Consider the following 23,404-nt stretch of genomic DNA (forward strand, 5'->3'; position numbering starts at 1 on the left):
ACTCTGATGAGTCGTAGACGACAAAACACGTAGCAGTGGATAATTATATTTTAAAAATAATATATATGCCGCTCCCCATATGGGGGTACCAAATTGGTTAAAGGGAAAATTATTCCCAACTGGCATTTAGGTAACAATGCACGTTCGTAAATAATTGAATTCATTGCGTCTGCATTACTTTATATAAATCGCTCAGACTCCAAAACGGTTACAAAAGGTCAATGCATTTTTATACTTATTTACATTAGATAACTTTTTCATAACTCGTCAGGTTAGAAAACTTGGATGATTGGGATTACCGACTCTTAAATCAAATTAAAAAAAATCTATTAGAGCATTTGGTTTGAAGATTATTATTTATTTATATGTGAAGAAAATGTGTTTTGTCCTTACCAACACGTTTTCTGGCTTAACATCTCTGTGAACAATCCGTGCACTGTGCAGATAATGAAGAGCGCTCAATAAGTTGTGGGCCATGCGGCTGGCCATTTTCTCTGTGTATTTTGTTGCTGTCATGATCAATTCAAATAAGTCTCCTCCCTAAGACAAGAAAACGTACAGGACATAGTTGCATAAAAAATTAAAAATGTTTTTCAAGCAGCAAAATAATTTTTTTTTTCAGAATTCTTTTCCATAAATCTAAACATGTCGCATTGTTTTTAGAATTTTCGGAATTTTGAGAATGAAGATCGATACTGTATCGATACAATAAGGATTGCGAGAATGGTCTGATTAGGGTTAGGGTTTCGATCAATCCATATAATACAATCTTAGGGAAATATTAGTAAAATTCGTACATTGTTGTGCACGTCTGGTCTGTTTGCTTCCACGACTCCTTAAACTACCTTAAAACTCTGTACCTAACATGTGATGTGATTTCTATCTAATAATTCAAGATCTGTTTTTAGCGTGTTTTGTCTAGGAAGCTAAACCTTGACACCCCTTGCCACACTCACTTTGGGCGCACTGAGTCAATTTCCGTTCGCTGCCACGCCGTCTCGACGTGCACTTAATGAAACACTCCCGAAATTCATATTAGTTAACTTACTCTCTACTTACTCACGTAGGACCCCAATAGATAACAATATCAACAAGCAGATCGCCCTCCTAACTAAAAAACTTTTCAGTGTAGCTAATTATAAACATAAACTGTTAACTTCTGTACTTTTATAAATAGATTATTGACTATTCTGTACTTTCAAAATTAAATTTTTTAAAAATAGATCAAAGTTAAACATTTATTTCTTAAAGTACAGAATCGCTAACAATCTATTTTTTCAAAATACATGAAAGTTAAACATTTATTTCTTAATGTGCAGAATAGTTAACAATCTATTTTTAAAAATACATGAAAGTTAAACATTTATTTCTTAAAGTGCAGAATCGTAAACAATCTATTTTTTCAAAATACATGAAAGTTAAACATTTATTTCTTAATGTGCAGAATAGTTAACAATCTATTTTTAAAAATACAGAATGCTTAATTAATGAAAAAAGACTATTCGGTACTTTCAAAAGTAGATTGTTAACTATTCTGTACTTTCAAAAATAGATTGTTAACTATTCTTAACTTTAAAAAATAAATTAAGTATTTTGTATTTTTAAAAATAGATTGTTAACCATTCTGTACTTTAAGAAATAAATGTTTAACTTTGATCTATTTTAAAATAGATTGTTAACTATTCTGTACTTTAAGAAATAAATGTTTAACTTTGATCTATTTTAAAATAGATTGTTAACCATTCTGTACTTTAAGAAATAAATGTTTAACTTTGATCTATTTTAAAATAGATTGTTAACTATTCTGTACTTTCAAAGATAGATTGTAAACTACTATGTGCATTCATGAGTAGATTGTTTATTGTTCTGTACTTAACAAAAAAGATTTTTAACTTTTTTCTACTTTTAAAAGATTGTTTATTGTTCTGTACTTAACAAAAAAGATTTTTTAACTTTTTTCTACTTTTAAAAGATTGTTTATTGTTCTGTACTTAACAAAAAAGATTTGTTAACTTTTTTCTACTTTTAAAAGATTGTTTATTGTTCTGTACTTAACAAAAAAGATTTTTTTAACTTTTTTCTACTTTTAAAAATAAATCAATTATTCTGTATTTTTAAAAACAGATTTTTAAGCATTTTGTATTTTTTAAAATAAATTGTTAACTTTCTTATTTTTAAAAATAAATAAACTATTCTGTAATTTTTAAATTAATTGTTAACTAATCTGTAGTTTTAGAAGTAAATTAACTATTCGGTGCTTTTAAAAATAAATTATTAACTATTCCATATTTTGAATAGTAGATTGTTAACTATTCTATACTTTTAAAAATAAATTATTAACTATTCTGTACTTTAAAAAATAAGTTGTTAACTATTCTGTATTTAAAAACATAGATCGTTAACTATTCTGCACTTTTCAAAATAAATGTTTAACAATTCTGTATTTTAAAAATAAATTGTTAACAATTATGTACTTTTAAAAATAAATTGTTAACTATTATGTACTTTTAAATATAAATTGTTGAAGATTTTGTATTTTTAGAAATAAATCGTTAATTATTCTGTATTTTTAAAAATAGATTGTAAACTATTCCGTATTTTTACAGACTCTTCAAAGAGATCCGGTTTCTGGAACAATCTACAGAATCTTTAAAGAGATTTAAAAACCTTGTTTTTTATTGTTTTACTTACCTTGACAAGTTCCATAACTAAAAAGAATCTCTCCGGAGATTCAAACTCTTCAATAAGGCGAATGATATTTGGATGTTTCGCTTTCCGGAGGATCGACACTTCATTTTCAATCATTTGCATCTGTCAAATAACCCAGAAGAAAATTAGCAACGAAATATATTAAATAATACTATAATCATAATATATTAAATAATAATAATAATAATAATAATAATAATAATAATAATAATAATAATAATAATAATAATAATTCTTATTTCGTTTATCAACGTCTCTCTGGAAAGGGATGGGATTCATTTCCAGAGGATTCCCCTCAATCGCGGCTTCAAACCAGGAGCTTCAAAGATCAAGGGTTTTCCTAAGGATGTTGGTGGTACCTACAATTGTAGAGGTCTGAAGGCCGCCTAAAACATCGGGGATTTGTAGTTTTTTTCAATTGTCCTTCCAGACGACTTGATACTACTCCTAGCATACCAACTGCGACCGAGATTATTTGTGTTTTAACCTCGTGTATACGCCTTATCTCCAATGCCAATGGAGCATAATTGCTCCACTTCTCATTCTCCTTCTCTCTCACATTTCTGTCCCAGGGTATTGAAAAGTCTACAATCTGCCAGTTTTTTGAGACCTTGTCAATGACGACCAAATCGGATGATTATGTTCCAATTGCTTGGTCGTTATGACACTTTTGTCCCACCATACCTCTACCTTGCCATCCTTACTTGTTTTCATTTCATCAGGCATCTCCTCAAACCATTTTCCAGCACACTTCACCCCAACCCTTTTACACACCTCCCAATATATCCGGAGTCCCATGCGATCGCGTCTTTTACGGTACTCTCTCTGGGCCAGTCCACTACACCCTGCTGCAAGGTGCGCAATTGACTCCGAGGTCTTACCACAAATCCGGCATTCTGCAGCAATTTCCTCTCCTAGAATCACTTTTTTGAACAATCGTGTTCCTAATGCCTGCTCTTGTGCTGCACAAACAAACGCTTCAGTACTCTTAGCCAGATACCCAGCTCTAAGCCATTGCCATGATCTTTCATCAGCCACTTGAAAGAACCTTCCATGCATTTTCTTCCAAGCCAGTTCCTCTGCCCTTTCTCTATCCATACGTTTCACATAATCAGCCTTGGTCTCACATACCTCCACTTCATTGGCTACAACCTTAAGCATCCACTCCCCACTTCTAACCACATGCTCTTTCAACGACATCACCTTGGTTCTAACACAATCTTTTACACTTTTCAATCCTCTCCCACCATCTTTCCTCTTTTGATACAGCCTTGCTATGCTACTTCAAATGTGAAATATACCAAACATTGCTAAAACTTTTCTTGTTTTGATATCCATGGCATGCAAGTCCTTGTCAGACCATTCTAAAATGAGAACAAATTAGAATATATATTTAGTACATGTGCCACGAAGTAAAATATATGTCTATATATAGTACATGTGCTGTGAAGTAAAGTGTAGAATACATCTGTAGTAAATGTGATGAGGACAAATTAGAATATATGTTTAGTACATGTGCTGTGAAGTAAATTGTAGAATATATGTTTAATACATGTGCGGTGAAGTAAAGTTTAGAATAAAGGTTTAATACATCTTTAGCTTAGAATATATGTTTAATACATGTGCTGTTAGGTAAAGTATAGAATATATTTTAAATATATGTGCGTAAAAATAAACTTTTTAATAAATGTGATGAGGCCAAATTAGAATATACGTTTAGCACATGTGCTGTGACGTAAAGTGTAGAATATATGTTTAGCACATGTGCTGTGAAGTAATGTGTAGAATATTATGTTTATTCTACACTTTACATCACAGCACATGTACTAAACATATACTCTACACTTTACGTCACAGCACATGTGCTAAAGTGTAGAATATATGTTTAGTACATGTGCTGTGACGTAAGGTGTGGAATATATGTTTAGTACATGTGCTGGGAAGTAAAGTGTAGAATATATGTTTAGTAAATGTGCTGTGAAGTAAAGTGTAGAATATATGTTTAGTACATGTGCTGGGACGTAAAGTGTAGAATATATGTTTAGTTCATGTGCTGTGAAGTAAAATGTAGAATGTGCTGTGAAGTAAAGTGTAGAATAAATGTGCAGTAAATGTGCTCGAAGTAAAGTGTAGAATATATGTGCAGTAAATGTGATGAGGACAAATTAGAATATATGTTAAGCGCATGTGCTGTGAAGTAAAGTGTAGAATATATGTTGAGTGCATGAAGTAAAGTGTAGAATATATGTTTAGTGCTGTGAAGTAAAGTGTAGAATATATGTTTAGAGCATGTGCGTTGAAGTAAAGTGTAGAATATATGTTTAGTACATGTGCTGTGAAGTAAAGTGTAGAATATATGTTTAGTGCATGTGCGGTGAAGTAAAGTGTAGAATATATGTTTAGTGCATGTGCTGTGAAGTAAAGTGTAGAATATATGTTTAGAGCATGTGCTGTGAAGTAAAGTGTAGAATATATGTTTAGTACATGTGCTGTGAAGTAAAGTGTAGAATATATGTTTAGTGCATGTGCTGTGAAGTAAAGTGTAGAATATATGTTTAGTGCATGTGCTGTGAAGTAAAGTGTAGAATATATGTTTAGAGCATGTGCTGTGAAGTAAAGTGTAGAATATATGTTTAGTGCATGTGCTGTGAAGTAAAGTGTAGAATATATGTTTAGTGCATGTGCGGTGAAGTAAAGTGTAGAATATATGTTTAGTGCATGTGCTGTGAAGTAAAGTGTAGAATATATGTTTAGTGCATGTGCTGTGAAGTAAAGTGTAGAATATATGTTTAGAGCATGTGCTGTGAAGTAAAGTGTAGAATATATGTTTAGAGCATGTGCTGTGAAGTAAAGTGTAGAATATATGTTTAGAGCATATGCTGTGAAGTAAAGTGTAGAATATATGTTTAGAGCATGTGCTGTGAAGTAAAGTGTAGAATATATGTTTAGAGCATGTGCTGTGAAGTAAAGTGTAGAATATATGTTTAGTACATGTGCTGTGAAGTAAAGTGTAGAATATATGTTTAGTGCATGTACTGTGAAGTAAAGTGTAGAATATATGTTTAGTGCATGTGCTGTGAAGTAAAGTGTAGAATATATGTTTAGAGCATGTGCTGTGAAGTAAAGTGTAGAATATATGTTTAGTGCATGTGCTGTGAAGTAAAGTGTAGAATATATGTTTAGTGCATGTGCGGTGAAGTAAAGTGTAGAATATATGTTTAGTGCATGTGCTGTGAAGTAAAGTGTAGAATATATGTTTAGTGCATGTGCTGTGAAGTAAAGTGTAGAATATATGTTTAGAGCATGTGCTGTGAAGTAAAGTGTAGAATATATGTTTAGAGCATGTGCTGTGAAGTAAAGTGTAGAATATATGTTTAGAGCATATGCTGTGAAGTAAAGTGTAGAATATATGTTTAGAGCATGTGCTGTGAAGTAAAGTGTAGAATATATGTTTAGAGCATGTGCTGTGAAGTAAAGTGTAGAATATATGTTTAGTGCATGTGCTGTGAAGTAAAGTGTAGAATATATGTTTAGAGCATGTGCTGTGAAGTAAAGTGTAGAATATATGTTTAGAGCATGTGCTGTGAAGTAAAGTGTAGAATATATGTTTAGAGCATGTGCTGTGAAGTAAAGTGTAGAATATATGTTTAGTGCATGTGCGGTGAAGTAAAGTGTAGAATATATGTTTAGTACATATTTAGTGTACATGTTTAGTGTAGAATAAATGTGCAGTAAATGTGCTCGAAGTAAAGTGTAGAATATATGTCCAGTAAATGTGATGAGGACAAATAAGAATATACCTTTAGTACATATGCTGTGAAGTAAAGTGTAGAATATATGTTTAGTAAAGGGTAAATTATGTTTAGTACATGTGATGAGGACAAATTATAATATATGTTTAGTACATGTGCGGCGAAGTAAAGTGTAGAATATATGTTTAGTACGTGTGCTGTGAAGTAAAGTGTAGCATATATGTTTAGTGCATGTGCTGTGAAGTACAGTGTAGAATACATGTTTCGTACATGTGATGAGGACAAATAAGAATATACCTTTAGTACATGTGCGGTGAAGTAAAGTTTAGAATATATGTTTAAGATATGTGCTGTTAAGTATAGAATATATATTTAATATATGTGTGATGAACTAAACTTTAGAATATATGTTTAATACATGTGCTGTGAAGTAAAGTGTAGGATTTATGTTTAATATATGTTTAATACATGTTTAATATATGTGATGAGGACAAATAAGAATATTATGAGGACAAATAAGAATATTATGAGGACAAATAAGAATATTATGAGGACAAATGAGAATGTTAAAATACATAAAATGAAAGTGCGGTGAAGTACAGTTTACAATATATGTTTAGTACATGTGATGAGGACAAATTAGAATATATGTTTAATACATGTGATGTGAAGTAAAGTATCGAGTATATTTTTAATAAATGTTCGTTGAATTAAAGTTTAGAATATATGTTTAATACGTGTGCTGTGCAGTAAAGTTTAGAATGTGTTCATGTGCAGTGAAGTAAAGTTTAGACTTTACTACACCACACATGTATTAAACATATATTCTAATTTGTCCTCATCACAATGATGATGAGACCAAATTAAAATATATGTTTAATACATGTGCCGTGAAGTAAAGTTTATAATATATGTTAAATACATGTGATGAGAACAAATTAAAATATATATTTAGTACATGTGCTGTGAAGTAAAGTTTAGAATATATGTTTAACATATGTGCACTGAAGTCAACTTTAGAATATATGTAAATACATGTGCAGTGAAGTAATGTTTTGAATATATGCTTAATACATGTAATTAGGATAACTTAGAATATATGTTTAATACATGTGCTGTGAAGTAAAGTTTAGAACATGTTAAATACATGATCGGTGAAGTAAAGTTAAGATTATATGTAATGAGGACAAATAAGAATATATATTTTTAATACATGTGCTGTGAAGTAAAATGCAGAATGTATGTTTAATACATGTGAAGTAAAGTTTAGAATATATGTTTAATACATTTTATGAGGAAAAATTAGAATATATGTTAAATACATGTGCTGTGAAGTAAAGTTTAAAATATATGTTAAATACATGTGTGATGAAGTAAAGTTTATAATATATGTTTAATACATTTTATGAGGACAAATTAGAATATATGTTTAATACATGTGCGGTGAAGTAACGTGCAGAATATATGTTCAATACATGTGCGGTGAAGTAAAGTTTCAATTACTTACGTTGCCAGAACAAGTTGTCTTGTTTATAATCTTCAAGGCATAAGCAATGTTGTTGGATCTGCAACGAACATCATTCATTTGGAAGTTCACTCAGAGAATCACTGATAAATAATCACATTCTACTCAATTTACAATCATTAACAATTACTACATTACCAATTTACATTCATTAACCATTATCCTCGAGTGGTTATCGAGCCTTGATAAGTGATGGCTCCTAAAAAAACACCACAAAAGATAAAATTATTTAATTTATCCTTAAAATATTCGTCTCAATTTCTCAAATAGAGGTGCATTTCAGCACATTGCCCAATAAGGATACAAAAGTCAAGATATAATCACACTGAACCTCGTGTCTAGAATCCTTATTCTAATTCTGATCAAAATCCTTTAAATGATTTTGATTCTGAAAAAGTTTTTTTTTAATTTAAAGCTTAAGCTTAAGGGGTCTTAAGAAAGAAATTTGGGTCCATGGGTCAAGTTTAATGCAAATCAATGTGCCAAGATCATAACTTTAAAGAAACTGAAATTTGAGGAATATTTATGAATTGATGTTTGACATTTTTAAATTAAAAAAATTTTTTTTTTGACATTTTTAAATTAAAATTTTTAAATTAAAAAAAATTTTTTTGGACATTTTTAAATTAAAAAAATTTTTTTTTTTGACATTTTTAAAAAATAGGAGGCATTACTTTTTTAATATTAAAAAATTAATGCCTCCTATTTTTAAAAAAACTTTACAAGAATGGAATGTATCTGAATTTACTTTATACCAAATGTGAACAAAAATAAACTAAATTAAATATAGCTCCCATTTAGACCCTTTACGCATAGCAACTGATAATGATCGATTAATTATTTTAGGACTGAAGCCTAAGCATATAAAGTTTATAATGATATAAATATTCAGTTTTAATGTTCACATTCAGGCAATCTTTGCACGTCAACTCGAGCAACCTCTGATTGCTCTTGGCATCCTAATAAAGATTAAAATCAAAATATAATCATACTAAACCTTATATCTAGAATTCTTAATCCAATTCTGATTAAAATCTTTTCATTCTAAAAAACAATGCCTAACACTTAAGGCTTTCGCTTACTGTTTTATTGTTGGACCCGGAAAACGCCGGAAAATAAACTAGATTATTATTATTCCAAAATTAATAATGATCGATTAATTAGTTTAGGAGTGAATCCCGTACACACGAATATATATGCATATAAACGTAAACAGAAATATTTGCTTCTACTGATTCTCTATTGTCATTGGAATTCAGGCAATCTTTGCCCGTTTCCTAGAACAACCGTTGATTCCTCTCAGCATACAAACATTGCCCATCATCTCAAACAACCTTTGATTCCCTTCAACATTTAGATTATGTCTGCTGATCGGTTTCAGAAACCTCGGATTCCCCTCAACATTTGGGCAATATCTACCAAAACGGCTTTGTTTTACTTTGGCACCTCGTTGTTTCTGCAAGACTATGAACATGGCGGTATATGCGAAAAAATCGAACGGCAATGTTTATTTTTAATAAAAAGGGAGGTTTATTAATTTTATTTACTGCGGACTCATCTTTTCTTACTTGTTTCCCGACGTTTCGGCCAACTATTCCTCTGGCCTTCGTCAGGTGTTAACCGCGACGGATAGGAACTTTGAATCTCCTGATTGTATCCACTACAATTACTGCCTTCCGTAGTTGGCCGAAACGTCGTGAAACAACGAAGAAAAAGATGAGGATAATGGTCTGCAAAAAATAAAAATCAATAAAAAAAATATTGATTTTTATTACGGACTATTATCCTCATCTTGTATTAGTTGACTCCTGACTGCATTCACTGCAATTACTGCCTTCCATAGTTGTTGTCGTCTCACCAAGTAAGCCTCTGGGCGGCTTTGGGTAAGATTGAAACCGCTATCTTCAGACAATTCTCGCCTGGAACCGTAGCAGTGAATGCAGTCAGGAGATTCAGAGTTCCTATCCGTCGCGGTTACCACCTGACAAAGGCCAGAGGAATAGTTGGCCGAAACGTCGTGAAACAACTAAGAAAAGATGAGGATGATCGTCCGCAATAAATAAAATAAATGAATAGTACTCATCTCAATGAATTTCAATAAAAAATAAAAAAGTGAGATGGGTTTTTTTTTCAATTACATAACAAATCTTATTTGAACTTTTTGAGAAACATTTACATACATAAAAAATAGACGTTATAGATCTTTTATAATATAAATATTTTTTTAATTTCTTTAACCGAAATATATGCTGCAAAATCGTTTTTCTGACGGCGGCGAATCAAAGACAATTATTTTGGAATATCATGTATCGAAGGGACAAAGAATGAAATCAGCAGATGAATCCTCAAGACAACCTTAAAAAAATGGCAAACTGGACAGCACCAAGTCATGATGGAATACGTGCCTATTTGTTTTCAAAATTCACAGCACTATATGAAAGAATGAGTCAAAAACGTGAAAAGATGTATCCAAGAAACACAATTACCAGAATGGAAGACTTTTTAAAATTAAAAAAAAAAAAATTTTTTTATTCAATTTTCATCCCAAACAAGGCACAGTGCCACTTTGAAGCAGGGGGCTACTATCAGGGACTTAATTAGCAGGGTCATTATGAAGGGAGATGAGTAGAAAGATGTTTGTTGACATTACACTTGAACTTCTGCATATCAGTGCAGTTGGGAAAGCAGAATCCCGGAAGAGAGTTCCAAAGACCCGCAGTTCTGGGGAAGAAACTATTGGAGTAAAAGGCTTTCTTGCACCTAGGGATCTCTACTGTAAAGGGATGAGACTTAGTAGCTTATCGGGTTTGTCGGGGGTAGTTATGTCGGGGAGGTACAAGTGTTTGCAGTTCGTCAGAGCATTCACCATTGAAGTATTTGTAGAACAGGCAGAGGGATGCAACATCTCGTCGATGGGACAGAGGTTGAAGCCTAGATGACAGTTCAGGACCTATCAGGTTGGCGACTCTCTTTTGAACCCTGTCCAGGAGCGAGAGACAAGAAGCAGATGCACCAGCCCAGATGTGATAACAGTACTCCATACATGGGCGAATGGTTGCCTTATAGAGGTATAGGATACTGTCAGGCGTAAGTAGTTTTCTAGCACGGTAGAGGGAGCCAAGCTTCCTTGCAGCAACCTTGGCAATGCTCTCAATGTATCTATTCCAGTTCATATTCCCTGTAAACGTTAGGCCGAGGAGTTTAAAATCAAAGTTAAAACCACTTTGGTGCAAAAAGACGCAGAGAAAAAAAAAAAAACCCAGCAATTACATGCCCATAACACGTTTACCTTCAACATGAAAAATACTGACAGCACAACTGAGGGTACAAATTTATCATTCGCTTCATAATCGCGGACTTCTTCCCGAGGAACAGAAAGGATGCCAAAAACGAAAAAAGAGGAACACATAACCTGTTATGCATAAACCAAAGGATTCTGAAGGAGGTAAAAAGTAGGGAAAAATTTGATCGTGGCATGGATCGACTAAAAAAAATTTGATCATGGCGTGGATCGACTAAAAAAAGGCATGTATGACAAAATCCTGAAAACATGGGTAATTAAATGCCTGAGAATGTACAAAATACTAAGCAAGATTATAAATTTAATAGAAAACATGGAGACTTGAACTGAAAGCTGATGGACCATACATAAGTGAGATTAAAAAACAAAAAGGGATATTTTCCAAGGTGATTCCCTATCATTACTGCTGGTTATCATCGTCATGATGCCCCTTAACAACATACTAAGAAAATGCCAAGCCGGATACAAGTTCACTAATACAGATGAAAGAATGAACCACCTAATGTACATGGATGACCTGAAGTTATTTACTCCTGATCTTAAATGGAACACATACATTAAATCCGTTGCCAAGGCCGCTGGAAAAATGGTTGTATCCTTCAATTGATCCAGTTGATATCTCACTGCTGATGCAATTCTCTATCTATATAAGAGCCAGGTACGTCCAAGGATGAAATACTGTTGCCACATTATGGCCAGGAGCTGCTAGAAAGGACTTGTCCTGCCTTGATAGAGTTCAAAATAGATTTTGTAGCCTCGTAGGGGATGTCCTTTTTTCTTCCCTACAACCTCTTTCTCACAGAAGAGATGTTGCGAGTTTGTCTCTGCTTTATCGTTATTTTCATGGCAAGTGCTCAACTGAGCTCCGATCTATGGTCCCTCTCACCAAACTTTCATGAAAAACACCCGTCTGGCAGAAAACACTATCAATAATTTTCCTCACTCTTTATCTGTGCCTAAACCTAAACGTAGATTCCATGAATAAAGCTTCTTTCTTAGAACTGCCCGCCTGTGGAATTGTCTTCCGTTTTCCTGCTTTCCAGCTGACTACAATATGGTTGTCTTCAAGTCTAACGTAAACAAGTTTTTGATGAGCCGTTCCATATAAGTTAACAAAGTTAAAATAATTTTACCGAATTTCCATTACTAACGATTACTTTATTGTCCAATTGTCTACTGTACACTCTTTACCCCTTATCCTCGAGTGGCCTCTTGGCCTTGATAAGTGGTGATACCTTTGTAAAAAAAAATGTACATGGATGATTGAAGTTGTTTGCGATTACCAAAAAGGAATTAGAGACACTAATAAACACAATCAGAATCTTCAGGATATTTGAATAGAATTCAGCATGGAAACGTGTGCGCTTCTGATCATGAGGGGGAAAGTGGAAGCAACGGAAGGTATGATACTATCCAACTAAATGGAGAGGAGGGCACTAGGTGAACATGATACAAATATTTGGATGTTCTGGAGCAGACGCCATCAAAGAAACAGAAATGAAAGAGAAAATTGAAAAGGAATATCTCAGAAGAACAAGGAAACTTCTCGAAACGAAACTACGTAGTAGAAATTTAGTAAAAGTTATAAAAACATAGGCAGTGTCACTTGTAAGATACTCCGGACTATTTATAGGTTGGGCCAAACAAGAACTGAGGTATCTTGATCAGAAGACTAGGGAACTCATGACTATGCACAATGCAATACATCTAAAGGATGATACCGACTATATGTGAAAAGAAATGACGGAGGAAGATGGCTGGTTAGTAGAAGGACTGCATAAATAACACAAGAAAAAAATTAGAACAATAAAAAATGGAGAACACTGAAAGTATAATTACTGAAGCAAATGACACTGAAAAAAAAAAAAACAGAAACAGAAGAAATTAGGAATAAGACGAGAAAATAAAAATGGGAAGAGAAACAACTACAGGGACGATTCATAAGGATGACAAAAATGAGACTAACAAAAACACTTGGACATCGCTACAAAAAGGAAACCTTAACAGAGAAACTGAATCCCTAATCACAGTTAGACAAGATAACGTGATTAGAACCAACCACATAAAAGCAAGGATCAACAAGACATAAGAAACCAGCAAATGCAGACTCTGCGGACAAAGAGATGAAACAATAAACAACATAATAAGCGAATGCAGCAAACTAACCCAAAAAGAACCTAAAAATAGACACGGTTAAGGGGGCAAGGAAGGATACTGGCAATTATGCAAACAACTGAATCTTGAGCATCCAGACAAATGGTACAAGCACAAACCGGCAGCAATACCTGAAAATGAAAGTCACAAAATCCCATGAGACATGGATATATAAACGAATAAACCCATCCAAGCAAGAAGACCGGATGTCATAATAGTTAACAAGAAGGAAAAGTCCTGACAGATTGTAGATCTTGCTGTCCCAGCAAACCACAGAGTGAATATGAAGGAGATGGAGAAGCGGACCAAATACACTGAACTGGCCAGAAAGCTTAAAGGAATCTGAAAAATGAAAAAAGTCAGGATAGAACCATTAATAGTAGGAGCACTGGGAAAAATACTGAAAATCTTTGAAAAGAGAATGAGAGAGATTGGAATCAGAGGGAAGACTGATAAAATACAACGAATAACAGTAATGAAAACTGCTGAAATATTAAGGAAAACCCTTGAATGCAGAGGTTAATACACATGAGCTTCAGACGAAAACTGGACATGCAGAAAATACTACACGTGTAAAACACAAAAAAAATCACGAAAACTGGAACTGTTTTTTCTCTGTATGCCACCAAAAACTGACACCACAGCAAAGCAAGAAGGGTCAAAGAGGATGGAAAGACAGAGGAGAAACAGCACTAGCCACACCTCTGCTGGGCGAGTATAAAGAAGTCTGGGACTTTGGGAAGGCTTATTGCCACCTAAATTCCAGTGAAGACAATGTGAAATCAATGGTAAACATCTGCTATGATAACGCAAATCCATCTGCAAGAGTTATCGACAGAGGTGGAGAGTACTGGAAATCTGGGGAGACTTGTTGTCACTTAGACTTCAGAGAAAGCCACAAGTTGTTCTCAAAGAAAAATCTTTGACGATGGCTTGTGTAACTACTCCTAGTAAGTAAATAGTAATAATAAGAATAAGAATAACAACATTGTTCCTTGGCTTTCGAACCAAGATCACAGTGTAGCATCTGTTCCGGCAGATACTGCAAGCAAAGACCATATATAAGACCTTGGTCAATGTAGGGGCAACTCTTCATACCAATTGTCACTATCCAGCTCCCCTACTCCCCGGGGGTTGGTCCCCATTTCCCCTTCACTCCTCACTTTAAAAATCGGCCTTGTGCCTAATTTGCTCGGTGGGGGAGCAAATAAATACCATCTGTTCCGGCAGATACTGCAAGCAAAGACCATATGTGTGGGCAACCTCACATATAAGACCTTGGTCAATGTAGGGGCAACCCTTCATACCAATTGTCACTATCCAGCTCCCCTACTCCCCGGGGAGTTGGTCCCCATTTTCCCTTCACTCCTCACATTAAAAATCGGCCTTGTGCCTAATTTGCTCGGTGGGGAAGCAAATAAATACCATCTGTGCTGATGTTACACTTCACCTTTTCTGTCCTCGGTCAATGGAGGAGAAACATGACTGGGACAATTTTAATTTTTGTTTTTGTCCAAAGTCTTCCTTTTTAGGGATTTTCCCCACATTAAAAACGAACTCTGCCCTTGTGGGAAGGCAAGTAAAAAAATAAATAAATAAATAAAATAATAATAATAATAATAATAATAAGAAGAAGAAGAAGAAGAAGAAGAAGAAGAAGAAGATGAAGAAGAAGAAGAAGAAGAAGATGGTCGTAAAAAAAACTTCCTACCTCGATCTGCATTCTCGAACAACAGCGAAATTGCCTTCGCCAATCAAATGCCGAACTCCATATTTGCTTGTCAAATTCGACGGGTAATTTATTTGGTCTGAAGAAAGAAGGAAGAAAAAAATGGTTGAAAACAAAAAACGAAAGAAGTTATCAGCTGTGGTTGACCGTGAGTTGGTAATAGAATTTTTGATTGAATTTTCCCCCCAACGTAATAAAAACACTTGAAGAAATAAATAAATAAAGGAAAATTTTGGAATGTTGACGTCATTTTTTTTTTTTACATGGAGGTCACCACTTATCAAGGCCCGAAAGCCACTCAGGGATAAGGGTTATTGCGTGTACAGTAATCAATGAGATAGTATTGTAGTAATCATTAGTATTAGGGGTTTTGATAGAGTGTCTTACTTAAGGGGGGAGGTTTGTAAAAGATGCAGAGAGAGTGACATGCAATATAGTTTCCGTTCTGCCAGATCTACAGCAGATGTGCTGACGGTTATATCTCATAGGATTAGCGAATCTCTTGACAAAGGCTTCCTTTCTAGGGCAATTGCTCTTAACATATCAAAGGCCTTCAATAAGGTATGGCATAAGGGCCTACTTCACAAGATTTCCAGCTACGGTATAACTGGAAATGTTTTCTCAATCATTAAATCATTTCTCTCCGATAGGCTCATAAGAGTAGTGGTTGATGGGCAGAAATCAGAGGCCTTTAATACTAATGTTGGAGTCCCTCAGGGGTCCATCCTAGGCCCAACTCTCTACCTGATCTACATCAATGATCTCCCAAAACACATACTTAAGTCATTCGTTGACAACTATGCTGATGACACGACCATCTATGGCAACACATCAAAGGCCGTAAATGACAAAGTTCTCTCAGATTCTCTTTCCTCTGATCTTGAGCACGTAGTACAGTGGGGGAGGAGGTAGCTGGTTACTTTTAATGCATCTAAAACCAAGCTCCTATCTTTACATCATCAACGCTCTGATCCCCATCTGGCATCAATTGAAATGGATGGCTCTCGTCTAGGGGAAGCCCCATGTTTTGATAAGCTTCTGGGTTTGACCCTTACTCCTGACCTGAAATGGAACACGTACATCAAGTCAGTTGTCAAGGTCGCTGGAAAAATGGTGGGATCCTTCTACCGGTCCAGAAGATATCTCACCCCTGATGCAATTCTCTATCTGTATAAAAGCCAAGTACGTCCAAGGATGGAGTACTGCTGCCACATCTGGGCAGGATCTGCTAAAAACAACCTATCCTGCCTTGATAGAGTACAAAATAGACTTCGTGGCTTAGTGGGGGATGCCCTTTTCTCTTCCCTACAGCCTCTCTCCCACAGAAGAGACGTTGCAAGCCTGTCTTTGTTTTATCGCTAATACCATGGCAGGTGCTCGTCTAAACTCCAATCTCTGGTCCCCCCTCGCCAATCTTTCATGATAAACACCCGTCTAGCTGAAACCACTGTCAAAAATTTTTCCTACTCCTTATTTGTGCCAAAATCAAAACGTAGATTCCATGAACAAAACTTATTTCTTAGAAGTGCACGCCTGTGGAACTCTGTTCCGGTTGCCTGTTTCCCACCTGACTAAAACCTGGATGTGTTCAAGTCCAATGTAAACAAATTCCTGATGAACCGCCTGATTAAGTAAGACACTTTATCAAATCTCCAACACTAACGTACTGTACACACAATAACCCTTATCCCCGAGTGGCTTCCGGGCTTTGATAAGTGGTGACTACCTTGTAAAAAAAAAAAAAGAGAGAGAGCGACATGAAAGCCGTGCCAAGCAAAACATTCTTCTCCGCACACCACCGATCCCCATCACGCACGCCATTAGACTTATCAAACTGTCATTCGAAAACAAATAAATTTACAAATAAACGAAATATTTTTATAACCAGCTGCATGTGTGTGTTTTTTATTATCGCCAACGCGTGTATAAATCGAGAAATGACAAAAATTATTTTTTTCATAAATTAAATAGACTTAAAACACATTTGATGGCCAGCCGCCAGCGAAATACAAAACACAGCAAACATATACATAGAATACACGCGCAAAAGTTTCTCACCTAAAGTAAAATTGTGTTTCACGTCTCACACAAATAAAACAGAAGAAAATGTTTTTATTATCAAAAGCAAAATGTACGTGTTTTCCTTTTTGTCTTCTACGAACTACTGCTGAAACTAAACAAGACACCCGAGATTGAGAATGAACTACTAATAATCAAGAAAGCAGAACAACAATAAACACAAACATATAAACACACAGTACTTGTCGACATACACACTGAACAGTCTATTCTATATTCACACATAACAGACATATACATGCGCATATACATATACACACGTAACAGTATCTCAACTAAAGGATCATTTAAATATTTGTAAGAACACGTGGTCCCCCGCCGCCAGCAATAGCCAACTCCAACGTTGTGTGCTGTGGGTTTCTTTTCTATTATTTTCTTCTATGGTTCGTCTCTTACACATTGATGACTGTCAAAAAATGAAATAAAAGAGAAAGAAAATACAAACTCCGACGTAATCTGTAAATATTAGCTGGACTCTGGGCGTTGTGTGTGTGACACCATCGACCCTTTATACGCTAAGGCTCACATCTACGTCTACTGACGCGGCTGATTTTAGTTTTACTGTTTTTTTTTTTAAATCAATAAATATTTATTATTTTATGATTATTACCAACAGTGGAAGATTTTGTCTTAAATAAAATCAAATGAAAACAACAAGTTAAGGAATCGGTTTGGGCATTGGAAAATAAGCACAATTTTTTCTGATTCCGAGACCCATAAAAGTTCTGATTCCTGATTTAAATTCTGAATAATCGTCCCAACACTAGTTGCAATAATGTAAAGTGATTTGTATTGGCTATAGAAAAAAAAAAAAGGTAACCAGTGCTAGAAATCTAAATCACAGATATGTCAGAATTTATGAATTTTACAATGATACCAATATAGGATGCTTGTGACCCAATGGGTCATGAATACCTCTAGATTATTTGATATGCCCATAACTACATTTTCTGAGGGAGCAGTGAGCAGTGGTCAGTTGCCATTTACCTACTTATATGAGAAAACGTGAAGTTTGGACTACTATCCTCACCAACATTTTCTTTGCTATTTCTTTTATGTTTTTGTCAATGCACCTTTCAACTTTCTTCAGCTTTATTCTTCAATCACTGCAATGTTTTTTTTTTTTTTGTTCGTCGCAAATCTCTCGACTGTTCCTAACTGGCAACCGCAATCCTAACATGTCCCCAACTCTGACTGTCGCCGTCAACCGTCACAAAGTTTATTGCCAGTCGCAAGCTTCCACAACGCATTGTCAATCCTATGTTCTATAGCAAGACAGCTCAGGCTTCCAGTAAACTAAATCCGTAAGATAAAGGGGCTTCTGGTAGTTGGCTGCGGCGAAATGAACACATCAGTGAGAAAAAATTTGGGAGGACTCGTCCATGAAAGATTCGTCCATTTCTGTTAAGTAGCAAAATTGGGCCATCTCTCTATACTATAAATCTCACCTGTTCGTTGAAATGTATGTATGTATGCATCTATGTATGTGCGTGTATTGGGGTAGAGAGGGCTCCCGTAAGCCGTGGTGAAGGCAACCTTTCTAGGAGAAGCAAATCTCTGATTTAAAAAACCATAAGGCGGAAGACCAGTACCCGCATTAAGCTGGTCTGCAGTTTAATTTGTTGCTGGCTATCTTGCTCTTGCTTGTTGCTGGATCTGAACATTTTGAACCGAGAGAGAGACTTAGCTGTCGTACAAAGCTAAGACTCTGTAACATCATATTTGTATAGATACTCCCTCAGACATTTGGGCTCATGGATTTTAAATGTCTGAGGGAGTGGCACTCGTCTGACAAGACGTTGCAATCATCATGTGTGTGTATGTGTGTATGCATGTATGTATGTGTGTATGTATGTACGGCATAATCGCGTTGACACACCGGTTCTCATCAGATCACCAAAGTTAAGCAACGTTGAGCCTGGCCAGTACCAGATGGGTGACCATTTGGGAATTCTAGGCGCTGTATGTGCTTTCTGCTTATCTTGTCATCTGTTTCCAGTCGTCCTGAACCTCCACTTGCTATTGGTATTCAACAATGTTGACTCAGGAGAGGTATGGTTGGGATTGCGCCACTCTTGCCACAAAAATTTCACGCGCAGGCATAGGTATTCATAGTCTGTCAATACTGAAGGAAACCTTTTATGTATGTATGTATGTATATATGTAAGGGCGAATGAACTCTTTTTCTGGGTCAACGGCCAACTAGCACCGTGTATATTTGTGTGTGTGTATTGGGGTGGAGAGAGCTCCCGTAAGCCGTGGTGAAGGCAACCTTTCTAGGAGAAGCAAATCTCTGATTTAAAAAACCATAAAGCGGAAGACCATTACCCGCATTAAGCTGGTCTGCAGTTTAATTTGTTGCTGGCTATCTTGCTCTTGCTTGTTGCTGGATCTCAACATTTTGAACCGAGAGAGAGACTTAGTTGTCGTACAAAGCTAAGACTCTGTAACATCATATTTGTATAGATACTCCCTCGGGCATTTGGGCTCATGGATTTTAAATGTCTGAGGGAGTGGTACTTGTCTGACAAGACGTTGCAATCATCATGTATGTATGTGTGTGTGTGTGTGTTTGTATGCCTGTCTACAACTTCCGACAGAGACGGCGGATTTTCCCGATATCGGTATCGTTTTGAAGATCGACCCTTTGGATGACAAATATAGAAAAATTGGCTAAAAACATCTTCACCCTCAACTGGGCACTTTTTTACATGTAGGCGTCACTTTTTTCGCCGATATTTTCGAAAGTCATCCCCTTGTTCCGATTTACTAGCTTTAATATACCTTGTTCAGTCTTTTGTTCTGAAACAACTGCCACACCTTGCTTAACAACACACGTTCAGCTGCCTTTTGTGTACATTTGGGAACAACTTTCCATGACTTAGTTCTATTGGTAAACTTATTTCCTCTTTTTTTTTGTTACAATTGAGAGACGCCGGGGGGGGGGGCACGCCAATATTATCACATAACAGCAACATAACATAACATAACAATATTATTATCCCATAACATAACAGCAAAATTGTTTCTTGCATAAATAAAGCAAAGAGCAAAGTTATACGTGTTTTCCTTTTTTGTCTTGTATGAACTACTAATGACTATTACACGAAACCAGAAACCAAAGGAACAAAAACTGTAAACAGCTATGAACGCATGAAATACTAATGATCAAGGAGAAAAACAACAATAAACAGCAATAAAGAAAGATCAAAGCTACAACAAGCGATTATATAATAACAAAATATGGCAGAGGCTCACCACCGTTAGTTCCATTGGCGCAGGACTTTTGCTGTAAATAAAAATAAAAACAAAAATTGACAAGTGAAATTTTTGTGTCTTACTTATTTCATTCGTAAATTAGTGTGTAGGCTGTTTTTAATTGTGGATTATTATATTTCGGCTTCCAGATAATGTCGGGGCATCAGAAGAGAATACACACTGTTTCAAAGCCAACCTCACGACAACATTTTATGCGTATCACATCTCCTCACTGATATGAGGACCTATTATCTGAATAGGAAGTAAACGAACAGATAAAAAAAAACGCCGTTTAAAAATGTTTGTTTGGTATGTTAACAGCGTCAATCTAATTTATGAATGAAAAAAAAAACTACAAAAATTTATGAATGAAAAAAACTACAAACATTTATGAATGAAAAAACAAAAATCCTGATTTCATGACCCGAACTGGAAATTGAAAGGAAATACTACACATTTGAAAGTAATTAAAACATCGTAGTTATATTCAAACCTGCAATCTATTGAATAAAACCCACAGAACATATAAAATGTCGAGCATTTTATTCTTCCTTTCTATTTTGAATTCATATACATATATATATATATATATATATATATATATATATATATATATGAATATATATATATATATATATATATATAATTGTTACCAAATCTAAATGGAGACCCCCCCTTTTTTTATATCGTCTTCTACTAATATCGCCTTTTCAAATCATAATAACCACTTCTGTCCAAGTCTGACAAAGTTACTGGATGGCTAATACGATTCAGTAGCGGAAATATGTGTAACTAAACAGATAGAACTGTAATAAACACACACACACACAAACACACACGCGCGCGCGCGCACACACCCACACACACACACGCGCGCGCGCACCCACACACACATATATATATTTTAAATTCATATATATATATATATATATATATATATATATATATATATATATATATATGTATATATATATATATACATATATATATATATATATATATATAGGAAAATCTTTTTCCTTAGAAAATCGCCATCTTTTTTTGATTGCAAACAAGGAACAAATATTATTTATTATTTTACTTAAAAAAAGTGTTTCGAGGTACTACCTCTCGTCAGCGGAGCTTGAGTGTTTCTAGCTTTGATCTCACTTTTTCCGTTTGGTGTCTCTCTCAGTAAGGAAGATTTCTTATCCTCCAAACCTGATGCTGGCCGCTTTCCTTAATGGATATAAAGGATCAATGCGTCGCATCCCTGATTGGTCAATATGTGGCCAAATAGCACAGGGGAGAGGCATTGATTCAGAAAAGAAAAAAGTCCCCTTTGTTTTCTGCTACATATATATATATATATATATATATATATATATATATATATATATATATATAAATATATATATATATATATATTTATATATATATATATATATATATATATATATATATATATATATATATATATATATGCAATAGTTTCGTATAAAGATTTAATAAATATATTAACATAGGGTAAATGTTAAAGAATTAGTAATATAATCTAAGTAAATATATATAGATTAATTATAAATAATAAATTAAATACTAAATAGAATTTTTTTGATAGTACGTATCAAAATTAATAACATTTATTAATACGAATATTTAAATGTTAATGACTTTATTTCTAAGTTCAAAATGGCATAATCTAAGCTAAAAATAAAATAAAATGTAATTTCAATTTCTCTTCCAATTTTCGGGTTTTGTATTTATGCCCAAATGCATTTTATTTTCTTTTAATGAATTGATTGTTGCTACTTCTTTTGATGAGTTAAGGGCAAAATAGATTCTTTGATTGATATAATAATTAAGTGATTGATTTTGCGTTACGAAACAGTTACTACTAAGAATTGTAAATGTCAACATAACTGTTTCGTAATACAAAATTAATCACTTATTTACTATATCAATTAATGAATCTATTTTGCCCTTAACTCATCAGAGGAAATAGCAACAATCAATTCGTCAAAGGAAATAAAGTGAATTTTGACATGATTAAAATCTGAAAATTGGAAGAGAAGCTGTAAATACCTTTTCATATGTTTCCATTACGCCATTTTTAATTTTAGAAATAAATTATAAGATAGCCAACATAATGAACTTTGGAATATAGTTTTTTGTCATTTATTCTCTGTATTGCTCTGTAATTACATTGAGAGTCTTAAATAAGGATTGGTATATATTATAAGGAAATAAAATATATTTCCACACACACACACAGACACCCACACACATACACACACATACACACACATACACACACACATATATATATATATATATATATATATATATATATATATATATATATATATATAGTCATCCACATACAGTACTGTTTCGCTGTTTCACAGCTCACGAGTGCGGCTAGAGTACAACACTTGTTGAAATTCAAAGACTTATATTTTTTCTTTTTTGTAATTTTATTTCATCTTCTTATTGTAATATTATTATTCAAATTTTATTTCATCTTCTTAATTGTAATATTATTATTAAAATTTTATTTCATCTTCTTATTGTAATATTATTATTCAAATTTTATTTCATCTTCTTAATTGTAATATTATTATTCAAATTTTATTTCATCTTCTTAATTGTAATATTATTATTCAAATTTTATTTCATCTTCTTAATTGTAATATTATTATTCAAATTTTATTTCATCTTCTTAATTGTAATATTATTATTCAGATTTTATTTCATCTTCTTAATTGTAATATTATTATTCAAATTTTATTTCATCTTCTAATTGTAATATTATTAATCAAATTTTATTTCATCTTCTAATTGTAATATTATTATTCAAATTTTATTTCATCTTCTTTTTGTAATATTATTATTCAAATTTTATTTCATCTTCTAAT

General features: G+C 33.9%; 1 protein-coding gene and 1 pseudogene across 2 annotated transcripts in view; one reads left to right on the forward strand and one right to left on the reverse strand.

Annotated features, from left to right (window-relative positions):
* Positions 1-23,404, reverse strand: part of LOC145269873 (serine/threonine-protein kinase DCLK2-like) — a 107,011-nt gene that overhangs the window by 27,112 nt on the left and 56,495 nt on the right. For both annotated transcript variants that reach the window (XM_080125619.1, XM_080125618.1), the window contains exons 6-10: positions 20,508-20,538; positions 15,153-15,249; positions 7,969-8,026; positions 2,692-2,811; positions 394-540 (exon numbers count right to left, since the gene is read on the reverse strand). In XM_080125619.1, coding sequence (XP_079981745.1) covers positions 394-540; positions 2,692-2,811; positions 7,969-8,026; positions 15,153-15,249; positions 20,508-20,538 — 453 coding nt within the window. The remainder of the gene's footprint in view (positions 1-393; positions 541-2,691; positions 2,812-7,968; positions 8,027-15,152; positions 15,250-20,507; positions 20,539-23,404) is intronic.
* Positions 19,102-19,218, forward strand: LOC145269894 (5S ribosomal RNA; annotated as a pseudogene).

The sequence above is a fragment of the Euprymna scolopes genome, chromosome 45 (assembly GCF_053919585.1).
Source record: "Euprymna scolopes isolate OS-2025 chromosome 45, ASM5391958v1, whole genome shotgun sequence".
NCBI classification, from domain to species: Eukaryota; Metazoa; Mollusca; class Cephalopoda; order Sepiida; family Sepiolidae; genus Euprymna; species Euprymna scolopes.